Source organism: Telmatherina bonti, assembly GCF_933228915.1.
Source record: "Telmatherina bonti genome assembly, chromosome: 24".
NCBI lineage: Eukaryota > Metazoa > Chordata > Actinopteri > Atheriniformes > Telmatherinidae > Telmatherina > Telmatherina bonti.
This window is the reverse complement of record NC_136633.1, coordinates 9,476,903-9,492,312: the sequence shown is the minus strand read 5'-3', so window position 1 is coordinate 9,492,312 and position 15,410 is coordinate 9,476,903. Positions and strand designations below refer to the sequence as shown.

Sequence of the window (15,410 nt, the reverse complement as noted above, 5' to 3'; positions counted from 1 at the left end):
AAATCTGGACCTTTGGAAGCTCTAACCAGGCTAAATAATCATTCTGTGCTGCAGAACCATTTAGTTATTACGGGAATGTTTTCAGGTTATTAATACATGATGAAAAGCTGCATATTGGCATCGTGTTTTTTATCTGACTAACAGACAGCATTGTTATCCTTTCAGGTTCACAATGACACCAGATCCAGCGGTTGGATAGGTTGCCGTCGTACAGGGTCAGACGCTGGAATGGATCAAAGGTCAACTGCATAACAACAGCAGCATGTAGCATTTTAACTTTCATTTCATCACCCTGTAAAATGTTACGTTTCCTTCAGTTCAGTCCTCTCTGACTCAGACAAGCAGAAGAGTCAGTAGGAACGTTTTTACGTTTGCCCCCCCCCCCCCTCGTCTGAACATCGGTAGCTTCTTGCCTCCAAACAAATCCTCACATGGTGGTCTGACTGAGCAGAAAAGTTGCACTCAGAGTTACCACCAAACGGCTGCTACGATGGCAGCAGATGACACGGCAGGAAGCGGGGACAGATCCGAGGAGGAGAAGGAGATGAATCTCAGCATGACTGAGGACGCCGAGGCACGTGAAGGTGGAGATGTAGAGATGGCTGTCTCGGCCCCAGGGATCCAGTCGCCCTCAGAGGAACCCCCAGAGGATGTGGAGGATGCCAGAAAGTGGAAATGGGCTGTTATATTCTTGTGTTTTTATGGGTTTATGTCATCGATTAAGCCTGGGGAGGCCTTCATTACGCCATATCTGCTGAGCTCTGAGAAGAACTTCACCAGGGAGCAGGTTAGTAATGTCCTACCACCTTCGTACAGTGTTTTGTTTTGTTTTTTTTCACTGAAAACTCACAAGGCACACAAACCAAAAATTTTAAAAAAATTTTTTTTAATTTAAAAAAAGACCATATTATTAACATAAAGTCATTTGATAAAAGTGTCTTGAATAGAAAGAAGATAAACAAGAAAAATTAATTTTATTATCTTTCACCTGGGCCTCTTTGGACCAATCGGGTGAAATTGGGTCATTTCTCAGGACACACCTGATAATCTGTCACGGCACAGTGTTGAAAAACACTGTTTTAGTATATTTACTTGGTAGAGATTTTAGCAGAGTAACATTCATATACACATATGCACAGTTAATCCATATAGAAATAGAACCTCTAAAACTTATGGAATAAGTTTTCTTCCATGCAACAAAGAATGAATGAGTTCCCTGCTGGGAGTTTACTGATCCATCTTACTGCGATCAAAGTCCACATTCCTCTGAAGTGGGGCAGTTTAATTGGTTTGTGAAAGTGGACTGATTTTTCAGAGATGTGGTCAATATTTTGTTTGTCAGACATTTTTTTTCAACCATGACCTTGAACTTAGAACTGGTTGCCAAAGGGAAGAGTTTTTATCATCAAACGGCTTGATTCATCTCCAAAGCTAGTTGATTATTTTACCCTTTTTTTTTTTTTTTTTTTTTTTAATAAACATGTCAACAAAAGCCATTATAGATATTTAAATATTTTTTCCTAAATGATGTAAATCTACATCAAACTGTAGTAGATATGATGACAGCTTTGTGACGTAGCTTGGTGAAAGTTTGAATTTGAATTACCACTTTCCTTTTGATGAAAGTAAAGTCTATTTTATTTGTTTCTTTAATCCATTTATTGGTAGTTTTTATGTAATCCTGATGGCTGGATCATGGAAAACTCATGCCACCTTTGGCCTTTGATGAGGAACCTGGTTCTGCTCTTGTGAGATCAGATATTGCCAATATTGTGATTATGCCAGCCATCGGTTAGACGTTATCGTTACACTCAGGTGTTTTTAATCTTTTTTAGTTAACTGAATAAATTGTGAAACAAAACAAACCATTTTAAGATCTCATATTCAGTAGCTGTTTCTTGTGTGTCTGCACGGGCTTTTTATTCTGTCATCTGAAGCCTTTATGATATCCTGCTCTGGTTACTCTGCAGTGTGTCATATGAAGTAGTCTCGTTCATACTGGTGACAACAGAAGGCAAGCAGGCTGAGAATAGATATATTTTCATTTTCCTTAACATTACAATCTATTTGAAACCATCTGTGAACATTTATTGGCTAATGTTTTGTAAGTAATCCATATTAATGTGCTAATTTGTACATTTGAAACAAGTACCTACACGCCCAAAATCCACTTCCCTCACTGTGATGATGGCAAATTACAATTTTTGATTTGGTATAATAACCTGTTAAATTGTCAATTAACATGCTCAACTTGACAACCCAAATTAAAATCTTATTTTTATATGATAAATGTAGGCCATCCATCCATCCATCCATCAAATCATCCATCCATTCCTCCATCCATCCCTCCATCTAATCATCCATTCATCCATCCATCTAATCATCCATCCATTCCTCCATTCCTCCATCCCTCCATCCATCCCTCCATCTAATCATCCATCCATCCATCCATCTAATCATCCATCAATTCCTCCATCCCTCCATCCATCCCTCCGTCTAATCATCCATCCATCCATCCATTTATCTAATCATCCATCCATCCATTCAATCACCCATCCATCCATCCCTCATCCATTCCTCCATCCATCCATCTAATCCTCCATCCATCCATTCATTAATTTCTCCATCCATACATACATTTCTCCATCCATCCATCTATCTAATCCTCCATCATTCCTCCATCCATTCATACATTTCTCCATCCATCCATCTAATCATCCATCCATTCATTCATTTATCCATCCATCCATCCATTTATCTAATCATCCATCCATCCATCCATCTAATCATTCATCCATCCATCTAATCATCCATCCATTCATACATTTCTCCATCCATCTATCTAATCTTCCATCAATTCCTCCATTCCTCATCCATCCATCCATCTAATCATCCATCCCTCATCCACCCATTAACTAATTTCTCCATCCATCCATTATCCATCCATTCATTCATTTTTCCATCCATCCATCCATCCATTCCTTCATTTATCTGTCCATCCATCATCCATCCATTCATTCATTTCTCCATCCATCCATCCATCCATTCCTCCATCCCTCCATCTAATCATCCATCCATCCATCCATTTATCTAATCATCCATCCATCCATTTATCTAATCATCCATCCATCCATTTATCTAATCATCCATCCACCCATTTATCTAATCATCCATCCACCCATTTATCTAATCATCCATCCATTCATCCATCTAATCATCCATCCATCTAATCATTCATCCATTCATACATTTCTCCATCCATCTATCTAATCATGTAATCCATCCATCTAATCACCCATCCATCCATCTATCATCCCTCATCCATCCATTCATTCATTTATCCATCCAGCCATCATCCATCCATTCATTCATTTATCCATCCATCCATTCATCCATCCATCCATTCCTCCATACCTCCATCTAATCATCCATCCATCCATCCATTTATCTAATCATCCATCCATCCATCCATTTATCTAATCATTCATCCATCCATCCATCTAATCATCCATCCCTCCATTCCTCCATCTAATCATCCATCCATCCATTCATCCATCCATCTATCTAATCATCCATCCATTCCTCCATCCATCCATTCATGTAATCATCCATCCATCTAATCATCCATCCATTCATCCATCCATCTAATCATCCATCCATCCCTCCATCTAATCATCCATTCCTGCATCCATTCATCCATCCATTCCTCCATTCCTCATCCATCCATTCATGTAATCATCCATCCATCTAATCACCCATCCATCCATCTATCATCCCTCATCCATCCATTCATTCATTTCTCCATCCATCCATTATCCATCCATTCATTCATTTATCCATCCATCCATTATCCATCCATTCATTCATTTATCCATCCATCCATCATCCATCCATTCATTCATTTCTTCATCCATCCATTCATCCATCCATCCATCCATTTATCCATTCATCCATCCATCCATCCATTTATCTAATCATCCATCCATCCATCCATCCATCCATTTATCTAATCATCCATCCATCCCTCCATTCCTCCATCTAATCATCCATCCATCCATTCATCCATCCATCCATCTAATCATCCATCCATTCCTCTATCCACCCATTCATGTAATCATCCACCCATCTAATCATCCATCCATCTAATCATCCATCCCTCATCCATTCCTCCATCCATTCATCCATCCATTCATACATTTCTTCATCCATCTATCTAATCATCCATCTATTCCTCCATTCCTCATCCATCATTCATGTAATCATCCATCCATCTAATCACCCATCCATCCATCTATCATCCCTCATCCATCCATTCATTCATTTCTCCATCCATCCATTATCCATCCATTCATTCATTTATCCATCCATCCATCATCCATCCATTCATTCATTTCTCCATCCATCCATTCATCCATCCATTTATCTAATCATCCATCCATCCATCCATCCATTCATTTCTTCATCCATTCATCCATCCATCCATCCATTCCTCCATCCCTCCATCTAATCATCCATCCATCCATCTAATCATTCATCCATCCATCTAATCATCCATCCATCTAATCATTCATCCATCCATCCATCATCCATCCATCCAATCATCCATCCATCCCTCCATTCCTCCATCTAATCATCCATCCATTCATCCATCCATCCATCTATCTAATCATCCATCCATTCCTCCATCCATCCATTCATGTAATCATCCATCCATCCATCCATTTATCTAATCATCCATCCATCCCTCCATCTAATCATCCATCCATCCATCTATCCATCCTTCATCCATTCCTCCATCCATCTAATCATCCATCCATCCCTCATCCATCCATTCACTCATTTCTCCATCCACCCATCCATCTATCTAATCCATCCATCCATTCCTCCACCCATCCATCCCTCCATCCATTCTTCCACCTATCCCTCCATCCATCCATCCTTCTTCACATTTTTAAAAACTAATACTGAAGCTTTATTTCATCTCACTGCTTTCCAGGTGACCAATGAGATCACTCCTGTCCTGACCTACTCCTACATGGCCGTGCTAGTGCCAGCTTTCCTGCTGACAGATCTCCTGCGCTACAAGCCAGTTCTGATCATCCAGGGCATCAGTCAGGTGGTCATCTGGGTCATTCTGCTCCTGGGCCACACGCTGCTTCAGATGCAGCTCATGGAGTTCTTCTACGGCATCTACATGGCCTGCCGTGTGGCCTACTCCTCCTACATCTTCTCCCTGGTCAACCCGGTCCTCTACCAGCGCGTGGCAGGCTATTCGCGCTCCTCAGTCCTCTTTGGGGTCTTCACCAGCGCTGTGCTGGGTCAGCTGTGCCTGTCTTTAGGCAACATCACCTTCTACACCCTCAATGCCATCTCTTTGGGTTTTGTCAGCTTTGTTCTGCTGCTCGCACTGTGCCTGCCCTGGCCTAAACGCTCCTTGTTCTTCAATCGGACGAAGAATCAGGAGCAAGAAAAGGGTTCTTCTGTCAAATCAGAACTGGACAAGATGAACCCAAAAGAGGGCGCAGCGTCTACAGCATCCCGCTGGAAGGATTCTGTGTTTGTGCAGATGCTCCTGGAGGTTAAAAATGTGCTGAAAAGGCCAAACCTGAGGCTCTGGTCCTTGTGGTGGGTGTTCAACTCCACTGGCTACTACCTGGTGCTGTTCTACGTCCACATTCTATGGAACAAAGTCTACCCCCCCAGAGAGAACAAGAATGTCTACAACGGGGGCGTGGAGGCAGCTTCAACACTACTAAGTAAGGCATTCATCCAGTTTTTCAGGAAGTAATGAGTTGGATGATACTCAGCTTGGTGGTTTATATATTTAGATAAAGTTTTATACAAATTTTATATTTTATATAAATTATATTAATAAATTGATGCATAAGAATAGATATATAGATGGACAGTTTGATTGATAGATGGATAGATGGATGGATAGATGGATAGAGGGATGGATAGATGGATGGATGGATGATTCATCGACTGAAAGTGGCTTATAATGACACATTTAGGCTGTTAGTGGGGGAGCTCAGGTGACACAGTTGCCAGTAAGTTGTTTGTAGAGAATCACATTCCCACTTGTGAGGCACTGCCAAGATATTTATTGATCAAACTTATGCGGCAGCTGGAGGAGTCAGAAAAACGCCACCATACAGGCTTTAACAAGCCCCCAACTGAGCAGCTGTCGCTATACCTCAGGTATGAGGAAACACTGGATGGAGAAGCTGTTTAACAGCCACATGGACTAATTTATGTGTTGTCCATGTGTTTTTTGATGTCGTTTCTGTTATCTATATGGACCATTGTGTCTGTACCAAATGAATAAAAGCATGTTAGTTGTAACAGGACAATGGGTGTGTTTCTCCACTTGGTCGACACACTAATCTTCGTAGGTCCTGTGCTGCTAAAGGGAGTCCATGTGGCTTCTGGCATTTGAGCTATATCTCTGAGTGTGTGTGAGTGGACATCTATTTACACAAAAAGTTCCTCCTGTTGATAAGCTTTGATTTGCCAGAGCAGCTGTCTGCAGTAAACTCCTCTGTGTTCTGATCTGGACAGATGACGTTACTTGTTGCACTTTAAATGGCTGTAAAGAACAAAGGTAGCAGATTGCAGAAATCATGCGGCAGCAGTAAAACCATAACTACCGAACAGAATCCAACAGTAGGTGACTGATAGCGTGACGCAACATGTCCTTGTGATAGTGCTGATCACACAACAAGCAAAGGCTTTACACACACAAAGAAAACATTTTGTAAAAGAAGGAAATCAGAAGAATATCGTCTGATATTGACGGCTTTTAAATGTATCCATTAAAAAAAATAAATCCCAGTAACGATTGTCTGCTTACAGGTGCAGTAACTTCCTTCGTGGCAGGTTTTGTCAAGATTCGATGGAACGTGTGGTCGGAGCTGGTCATTGGGATTATCACTGCCTTGCAGGCGGGTCTGCTGCTCCTCATGGGGACCACCGACAACATCTGGGTCTGCTACACTTCTTACGTCCTCTTCAGAGGCTTCTATCAGTTCCTGGTGCCTGTCGCCACGTGAGTGTCACATTGTTGTCTTCAAACAAGGCATACACCTCTTTTTCTTACTGTTTTCTTTACTGACTTCTTAATGAAATGTTTGTAACATGGTCTGGTTACAATACAACAGATAATGCAGCAGCTTTGCATTAATTTATGCCGCTACTCAGATGGGATCATTTCAGGTACATGGACTGATCCATGTCACCCTTCCATCGCTCAGTCGGCCTCTTTGAGGTCTGTTGTACTCAGTAACCTGTAAAGCAAAGAAAAAGCTGCGAGGGCATGCAGAAAATAATATAATATTGGAAATTGGAAATGGAAGCGCTGTGGAGCGCCGAGCTTTCTGCCCAGCACCCTCTCTCACCAGCAGAGTTTCAGAGCGCAACGTCTGTGTCGCGGTTCACATGAGAATTGCGTAATCGTGCATCATAGCTGGAGTAGGCCCACTTAAAATGCTTTATAAACTTGCTTTATTTTTTATTTTTATATTTTTTCAATAAACCAGCAAATAACAGCAGGCACAGTTCGAACGTGTCTCACATGCCGCTCTTTATTACCTCCGCCAAGGAGGTTATGTTTTTACAGCCGTTTGTCTGTTTGTGTTTAACTCAAAAGGTTGTGGATGGATTTTCGTCAAATTTTCAGGAGTTGTTGGAAATGTGAAAATGAAGAACTGATTTAATTTTGGTGGTGATCCGGATTACCACCAAATCCAGGAATATTTTTTAAAGGATTCTTTAACATGGCGGAGGTTTGTGCTCTCTGAGTGCTTTTCTACTTTCTTTTTCTTTTTTTAATTTTCATTTTTATTAATAATTAAATGAGTAACACCCAGTGTAACATAAAAAAAACAAAAAAAACAAAAAAAAAACCCAACAAAAACAACAGGGTAATATCATAGACTGTATATAAAAAGATGGGCGGAGCCTCCGTGACGTCACCCGCAGGTTTCTGAAGAGCTGAATTGAAGCTCGGTGGGCGGTTCCTACCATCGCCATCTTGGCAGGGGCATGCGTGTTGTCTCGCCCGGAAAATACAAATATGGGCAAAGAGGTGGAGCTGAGAGGGGGGCTGTGAGCGTCATGGTGGATGATTGACATCGAGCAAACTCTGAGCTTTCTGTAGCTAAGAGCTAACCGAGCTAACCCGGAGATAACAGGAGCTAACCAGCTAACGGAGGTAAGAGGGCTAAAGCTAAGTCACGTTGTTAATCGGCTAAAAACAGCGGTTGTTCTACGTTCTTCTAACTTGAAGCAGGAAATCGGGTATCTGTCAATCAAAAGCACACTCCCCTAAATATGCAAATTTTGAGATTAAATTACTTTAAAACGGGCGAGTTAGAAAAAAAATTCACTCCCCCCACAGTTGTCATGAAGGTAAACCTGACCTATTAAACCTAAAATGGATTTTTGAACCAGGCTGTAAACATGTTTATTTCTGCTGTGAAGTTGGTCTTTTTAACATGGGAGTCTATGGGGATTTGCTCTGTTTTGCAGCCCCTAGTGGATGAAGGGAGAACTGCAGTTTTATGCACTTCCGCGTAGGCTTCACTTTTAACCACTGGAGGCTCCGTCCATCTTTCATATATGGTCTATGGGTAACATACTGGGAAACAAACACAGTTACTGGTACATACATCAGTACATCATAGTCTGTTTGGTATTTCTCCATCTTACATTCGACTCAGATATTTCCTCTCTGGTTGTGTAGTTCAGAAAAGGGGCCCATTTCTTCTGAAATGTCTCTCGTTTATTGTGCAAGTTAAGGGTAAGCTTCTCGTATTTAGCCGTTTTAATTATTTCTTCCCACCATTCGTTGTAAGAAATATAGGTTTTAGTTTTCCAATGTCTCAGCATGGTCCTGCAGCCCATGCATAAAGCGAGTCTACACCACTGAATCCGTTCTGTTGAGAGTTTTTTCTTTTTGTAGGCCTATACCTAATACACACCAAGCTGAGCGTTGGACCATTTATATCCTAAACATGTCATATATACACTCCACCAGACTTGTCCAATAGCTCTCAACTGTCTGACATCCATAAAATATGTATTAGTGTACCTCTGGCTCATCCACACCTCCATCATTTTACAGTCTCGCAATTTTAGTCTCGCCATCAGGAGTCCAGTCGCTTCTATGGATGATTCTGTAAATAATTTATCACATCTGCACCTCTCTTGATGTCTTATACCAGGATTTAAATATTGTCACAGCAGCAGAAGTAAAAATTGTCCCATGTAGCAACCTGTATTTCCTATTTTAGGTCTTTTTCCCAAGCTCTCTTAAGAACATCATGTTTTGGTGGGTTAGCGGTTCTTATTAGGTTGTAGAATTTAGATGCTACACATTTAGATACTTATGTATTTTGATAAATTTCCTGTATAGTAGTAGCAGATATTAAGCTGTGTTTTTTTTTAAAAATGCTTTTCTCATACAGTCTCTGAGCTGTAAGTATTTCCAGGTATCTTTGGAGGGGATTTTATATTTAGCTGTCATCTGGTCAAAACACATGGAACTCTCCGTATTCACAATATATATATATATATATATATATATATATATATATATATATATATATATAATATATTCCTGCTCTGATCCAAGATTGCCAATACAGATTTTTTATCCACTAAACTATTTTTCCGAACACAATTTTTTTGTAAAAAAAATAAAAATAGGGTCTTGTCTGATTATTTGATGGGTTGTTTTCAACATTTCTCTCAAAAGCCAGTAATGGGTCTAAATGGAATTTCCCCAGTTTTTTTTTTAGATATAAAGGCTTCAATAGAAACAGGTTCTATAATTTCACGATCTCTGGGGTTTTGCTCTCTAGTTTCTTTATAGAGGTGATGTGTGGTCTCAAAACAAAAGCTTTCAAAACAATACAGGTTTCCTCCTCCAAGATAAACACACTTCTTTAGTGAAACTATTTGCACCTGACGGCTTGGTGCTGGTGCCGCCGGTAACGAGGAAATGTTGATGTTTTAGAGTAAAATGCATCCAAAGTGGACATGTAGTCCTTTACTGGCAAAATCCACCGGATCCACTTTGGTTTTCAAAGCGGCGGCGCTTCTGGGACGCTTCAGAAACGCCTTTTTACTTGTGTTGCCGCGATCAGCTACAAAGGTGTGGTGAATCCACACCGCAGTTCTTCTGCGTTCAGTGGATCCCACTGGTTACATTTCCTCTGTCTGCAGTTGTGTCATAAACAACCTTAGATCCATCATTTAGCCCCAATCTCACTGCAGTTACTCCATAAACTCTGAGACCTGTACAATGACGCTGGTCCTTCTCTTATTGGGGTAACTGTGGGGTTAGCCCTCTGTTTTCCATACCACAAAGCTGGTTCAGTTCTTACCAGTGTATATTGCCCCAGTAACTAATGCTGAACGGCTAACCTGGAGCAAGCTATGTTCAGGATAATAGATTGAGCATAAAAACCAATTGCTTCTCTTGGAAAATCCATTCTAACCACACTGGTGCCCATGTCTTGACTGGAGAGCTTAAGAGAGAGAGAGTTTTTAGGGAAAGTTGAAATACTTCTGATGAAGAAATAAAGCCGGCTTTGGATTAAGTTTTCATTCTAGTTCTAGACTTATTACCAAGTCCGTAAGGGTTGATGTGTTTAATATTTCTAAATAATAGTTGTCTGCCTTTTCCATTCTAAATGAGTTGCTCTATGTCTGCGATTGGTCAGATGCTGCAAACCTCTTTTATGTGAGTGCACTGGTCTGGATTGGAAAACACGGGGTTAAATTACCAAGCAGCTTTGTTGGAGCGCTTATGAATGTCTGAGTAAGTCAACCCAAGTATCAGGGACATATGTGGAGTATGTTAATCTCACGTTGTAATCCAGGCCTCTAAACAATAGCCATGTTCAAAGTTTCCTGTCTGGTTACAACTCAGATCAGAGTTTTTCTGATTATAACTGGTGTTTACATGCATCACATGTTTGAACAGAGAGTTATGTTGATGTTTATGTTGAGATATCATATCCCTTTTCACTTGTCTGCCTGCATGCTCTGTTAAACCTCTGCAGATGATCCAGAACACCGCAGCGCGTCTGGTTTTCAACCAACCCAAATGAGCTCATGTCACTCCACTGCTAATCGCTCTTCACTGGCTTCCAGTCGCAGCACGCATCAAATTTAAAGCTTTGCTTCTGTTTTACAAAACAGTAACTCAAACGGCTCCCGTCTACCTTCACTCACTAATCCAGACCTACACTCCCTCTCCACAGCTACGTTCCACCAGTGAAAGACACCTCGTGTTAACGCCTCACCCAACAATACAAATCACTAGCCAGACTCTTTTCCTCTGTAGTGCCACGATGGTGGAATGATCTCCCAAACTCCCAAAGATGAAGACTCAGCTCTTCAAGGAGCACTTCCACACTTAGTATACCTATATTTGTCGGAAAGTTTGAGAACTTAGCCCAGTTCTTTGCAACAAACTTTATAATATTAGTTATTTGTATTCTAACATAGGTGATATTATGGGGTGGGAAGGGAGTAAACAAAACAAACAAAAACAAGTCTGTAGCACTTCATGGAAGGATCTGGGTCCAACTGGACAGTCCACCAGCACCTTCCTACGATGTCCTCTACTGTATGATTTCATGCTTGTGTTGTTCTCACTCAGATGTAAGTTGCTTAGTTGAAAAGCTTCTGCTAAATGACTGTAGAATAGAATAGAATAGAATAGAATAGAATCTGGCTGGAAGTAGCCATCAGAAGATAAAAGGACAGAAGTGGTCTTAAAGAAGACATTACTGCCACTTACTGGTTGGAATGGTAACCCTGGAGATGAGTTAGATCTGCAGCATTTAAGACATATTTATTTAGAATTTAACACAATCAGACTATGTTTCCTTTTAAATCAAGATTAGTAAAAAGGACTGACTGGAAGTGGGATTGCAACTCTCTGCAGAGGCATTTCACGGACCTGGCTGCTGGATCTGGAGTGCATTACTATGTTTTTGTCTCTCCACAGTTTCCAGATCGCTTCATCTCTCACTAAGGAGCTGTGTGCCCTTGTGTTTGGTATCAACACCTTCTTAGGGACGATACTGAAGAGCATCATCAGCCTGATAGTCTCAGATAAAAGGGGTCTGGCACTGGATGTGCATTCTCAGGTAAAAAAAAATCACACCACTGTTTTATAATATCTATTATCTGAGTGTTCTTGTAAGGCCTAATTGGCAAATATTTAAATAGTTTACCACTGTAATAACTCAGATAAATGGAACAAAAGCATTTCAGATGACGTTTAACCTTCATCATACTGCATAAAAAATAGTTTTTTCCTTATATATCTTTCAAAAGTACATAACTTTCTTGTTTACTGTTGTATTAAAGGATGAAAAATTATGTTTAAAGAAGAGGCCAGAGAATGAATATATAAACAGCATCAGCAGATTTTATTTTATTTAAACAGAAACTAAGCGAGAGCTACAAGAAATTCTCTGCTCTTTGACATCAGCTTCCTCTGCAATAAATCTGCTTCATAAAGGAATAACAGAAACATTTTCACCGAATATAGGAATATAACCCTTCCTCCAACTTCAGACGGTTCGGTTAGTTTTCCCTTCTAATCTCCTACAAACACAAGACGTCCAGGAAGTGCAAACAGGCTTACAAAGGGCTGTGAAGTTGGCAAGAAGCAGAAACAGGGCTTTTAAGCAAGGAGGCCCTCCATTAGACTGTAACTAAACTCTTGTTTTAGAGAAGAAGAAGATCTGAGGAGCCGATTTGAGGGCCATTAATGATTAAAACGGAAATGATTAAACTGCCACTCAGGCAAAGCTGGTATTTCTGCAGAAAAGTAGATTTACTGATTAAAAACAAAATGTAATGAAGTGCAGTAAAAGCTTCTTAAATGTTAAAATGTTTTTCTTTTTTTTCTACAAATGATTAATTTTGAACATGTAAACAAAATATGGCGCACATTCATCTGTTTGTTTGCTTTAGATTGCATAAAAAGTTCTGGTTGAATGTTGTAAAAGTGCACCGTCATATCTTTCTCATTAATATTCACTAAACACCAGCTTTTCCCCATCTGGTTTTATGCTGATTTGATTGGAAAAAATCAGCACTTATGTGTTGGTTTGTTCAGTAAATGTGAAAGAAAATTCCTTCCATCATAACAAAGCAGTTCAGTCATTGTACTACCTGCTGTAATGGCTCTTTCTGCACCATCATTCATTTTTAGGGCACTATAGCAATGCTCAGTGCTGGGGTTGCCAGTTTGGAGCTCCGGGAACGTTCCTGGTGTTACTGGTGGGCTGTTTCACTGTTCCAACTAGAAAAAAGCCATACTTTTACTGAGCATGATGTGTGCCCCCTAGAGACAAAACCATTGCTTCCTTCTGGTTTTGTTGGTGCTGAACTCGTTGTGTAGCCGCTGCCAGCGCATTTTAAGCTTCAAGCATGTCACTGTCGCCACTGTCAGTCACATGAGCAACTGGGGAAAGCCAAACCCGTCCTGTAGCAAACAGAAATGACCAGAAGTTGGAGAGAGAAGACAATTTGTAGGTTCAGATGGATGTATCTGGTAATGAGCTGTTGTCAGGCTCCTACTGTTGGTCCATGTAGGACTTTAGAACTGGATGCAGCCTGCTGAACCAATTTCCCTGGCAAATAGTAAAAAATGGAAGAAACTATCGATTTTTTTTCTGGTTGTATTTGTTTCTTGACTTGGCAATAAACAGAAAAGCTTCCAGGAGCATCTTAAAATCTAAATGTGCTGGAAAGAAATGCAACAAAATGTTTAAAACTATTAGATCAAGCAAAATGTTAAATAAACAGAATATTCTTCTCGTAAATAATTTAAAGCACAAAAATACCAAAGATCTTTTTCAAATACTTAAAGGCATAACATTTTCGCTCCTCTTCATTGGCTGCTTTTGTAGTTTTCAGCATCATAAAACTTAAACCCTGTTGAGGATAATAAAAAAAACACGAATTAATTTGACATTTACATGATACAACAAACCATATCTGTGTTTTCTCCCGCAGTTCCTGGTATACTTTGTTTATTTCACCATCCTTACGGTGATCTACTTCATCTGCGCTGCTGTGGTCATCATCCGTCACTTCAGGAACCAGTCTGGAGGGCAAGGAACGGCCGGTAACCAGGCTACAGAGCTCAACAACATGGCTGCAAACTCGGAGGAAGAACCTTTGTCAAATGGTAAAAGTGCCAAAACTTAATCAGAAGTAGCTCCTGTTGTCTTCATCCCAGTTTTCTACCACGCTCTTCACTCAGCGGGTATCAGTCGTTCTCAACACGCTGCCGATGTTGGAGATCTCTCCGAGCCTTCGTCATACAAGTGCCTCATCTGCTGTGTAAAGCTGCTGCACTGCAGAGGTTTTATTTACTGTTCAGACTAGAAAAGGAGTCAAATCTGCTGTTTTATTTACTGCAAAAGGCTCAGCAGCCCTAAGCTGAAAAATAACAGAGCGGGACCGTGAATGTCATGACCAGTTTTCTTTTTTACTATTTCAGATAAAAATATTTCCTACGCGTATTATTTTAGGCAGGTGTGGTTATTTAAACACTCTTGTTTTACTTTATGTTACAATTACTGTGTTGATCCAGTTTGCTAAGTATTATTACACTGAGATAATCACTTTTTCATGTGTATAAATCCAATCACGAATTATTAATGAGGTTAATAATTGCAGATTTTTATGCACTTCATAAAGTATTTTGTTTTAAATCTTTGCTGTAATTTTATATTTTGCTTTTGTAATGTAGAAGAAGCACAAAAAAACACTTTGTAATAATCTGTTTGATACCTTGGAATAAGATTTGAATAGTTTTGACCAATAATTTCTACATTTTTACACTTAATTTCCTACCAAGTGTTGAATTTTAGTACTTGAGTTAATAATCTAGCAGCTTGTTGGTGTCAGGCAGCCAAAGAGGACGGCTATTTTCACATGAACACACACAGGGTTGCTCCTGTAGAGGACATAGGAATGCAGTGTTACTACATACAGCTAGGAACTACAGTGAAGATGAGGAAATGTTTTCACTGCTGGATAGTTATTTGTCACGTTAACTCTGTTTTCAGGAGGATTTCAATCATTTTACGATTGTATTCACGATTTCTTTCATTTAAATTGAGATGATTCCTGAGAGAAGTCTGAGCCTGTCTGAATGCTGTATTAAAGGACATCTTAGATGTTTATTTTTGTTCACAAATAAATAACATTTGGTGGGTAAAAAAAAAAAAAAAATCACTTGGTTTTCTTGATGATGGTGGTCTTGAGCAGTATTTTCTAACTGTTTTACAATAACAGTGCATGTACACTGGAAAAGATGTTCATCTGTGGTTCAGGTCACTGACAAGCATCAAACTGGAGGGATACTGGAT

The 15,410-nt window shown here is 40.0% G+C and overlaps 1 protein-coding gene across 1 annotated transcript; it reads left to right on the top strand.

Annotated features, from left to right (window-relative positions):
- Window positions 1–490: 490 nt before the first annotated feature.
- slc19a1 (solute carrier family 19 member 1) lies at window positions 491–14,241 on the top strand (the record flags this gene model as incomplete). Its single annotated transcript, XM_079264048.1, has 5 exons — window positions 491–787; window positions 4,997–5,756; window positions 6,856–7,048; window positions 12,023–12,164; window positions 14,047–14,241. 5 exons carry the CDS (start codon window positions 491–493, stop codon window positions 14,239–14,241), a joined length of 1,587 nt encoding a protein of 528 aa, XP_079120174.1.
- Window positions 14,242–15,410: the final 1,169 nt, after the last annotated feature.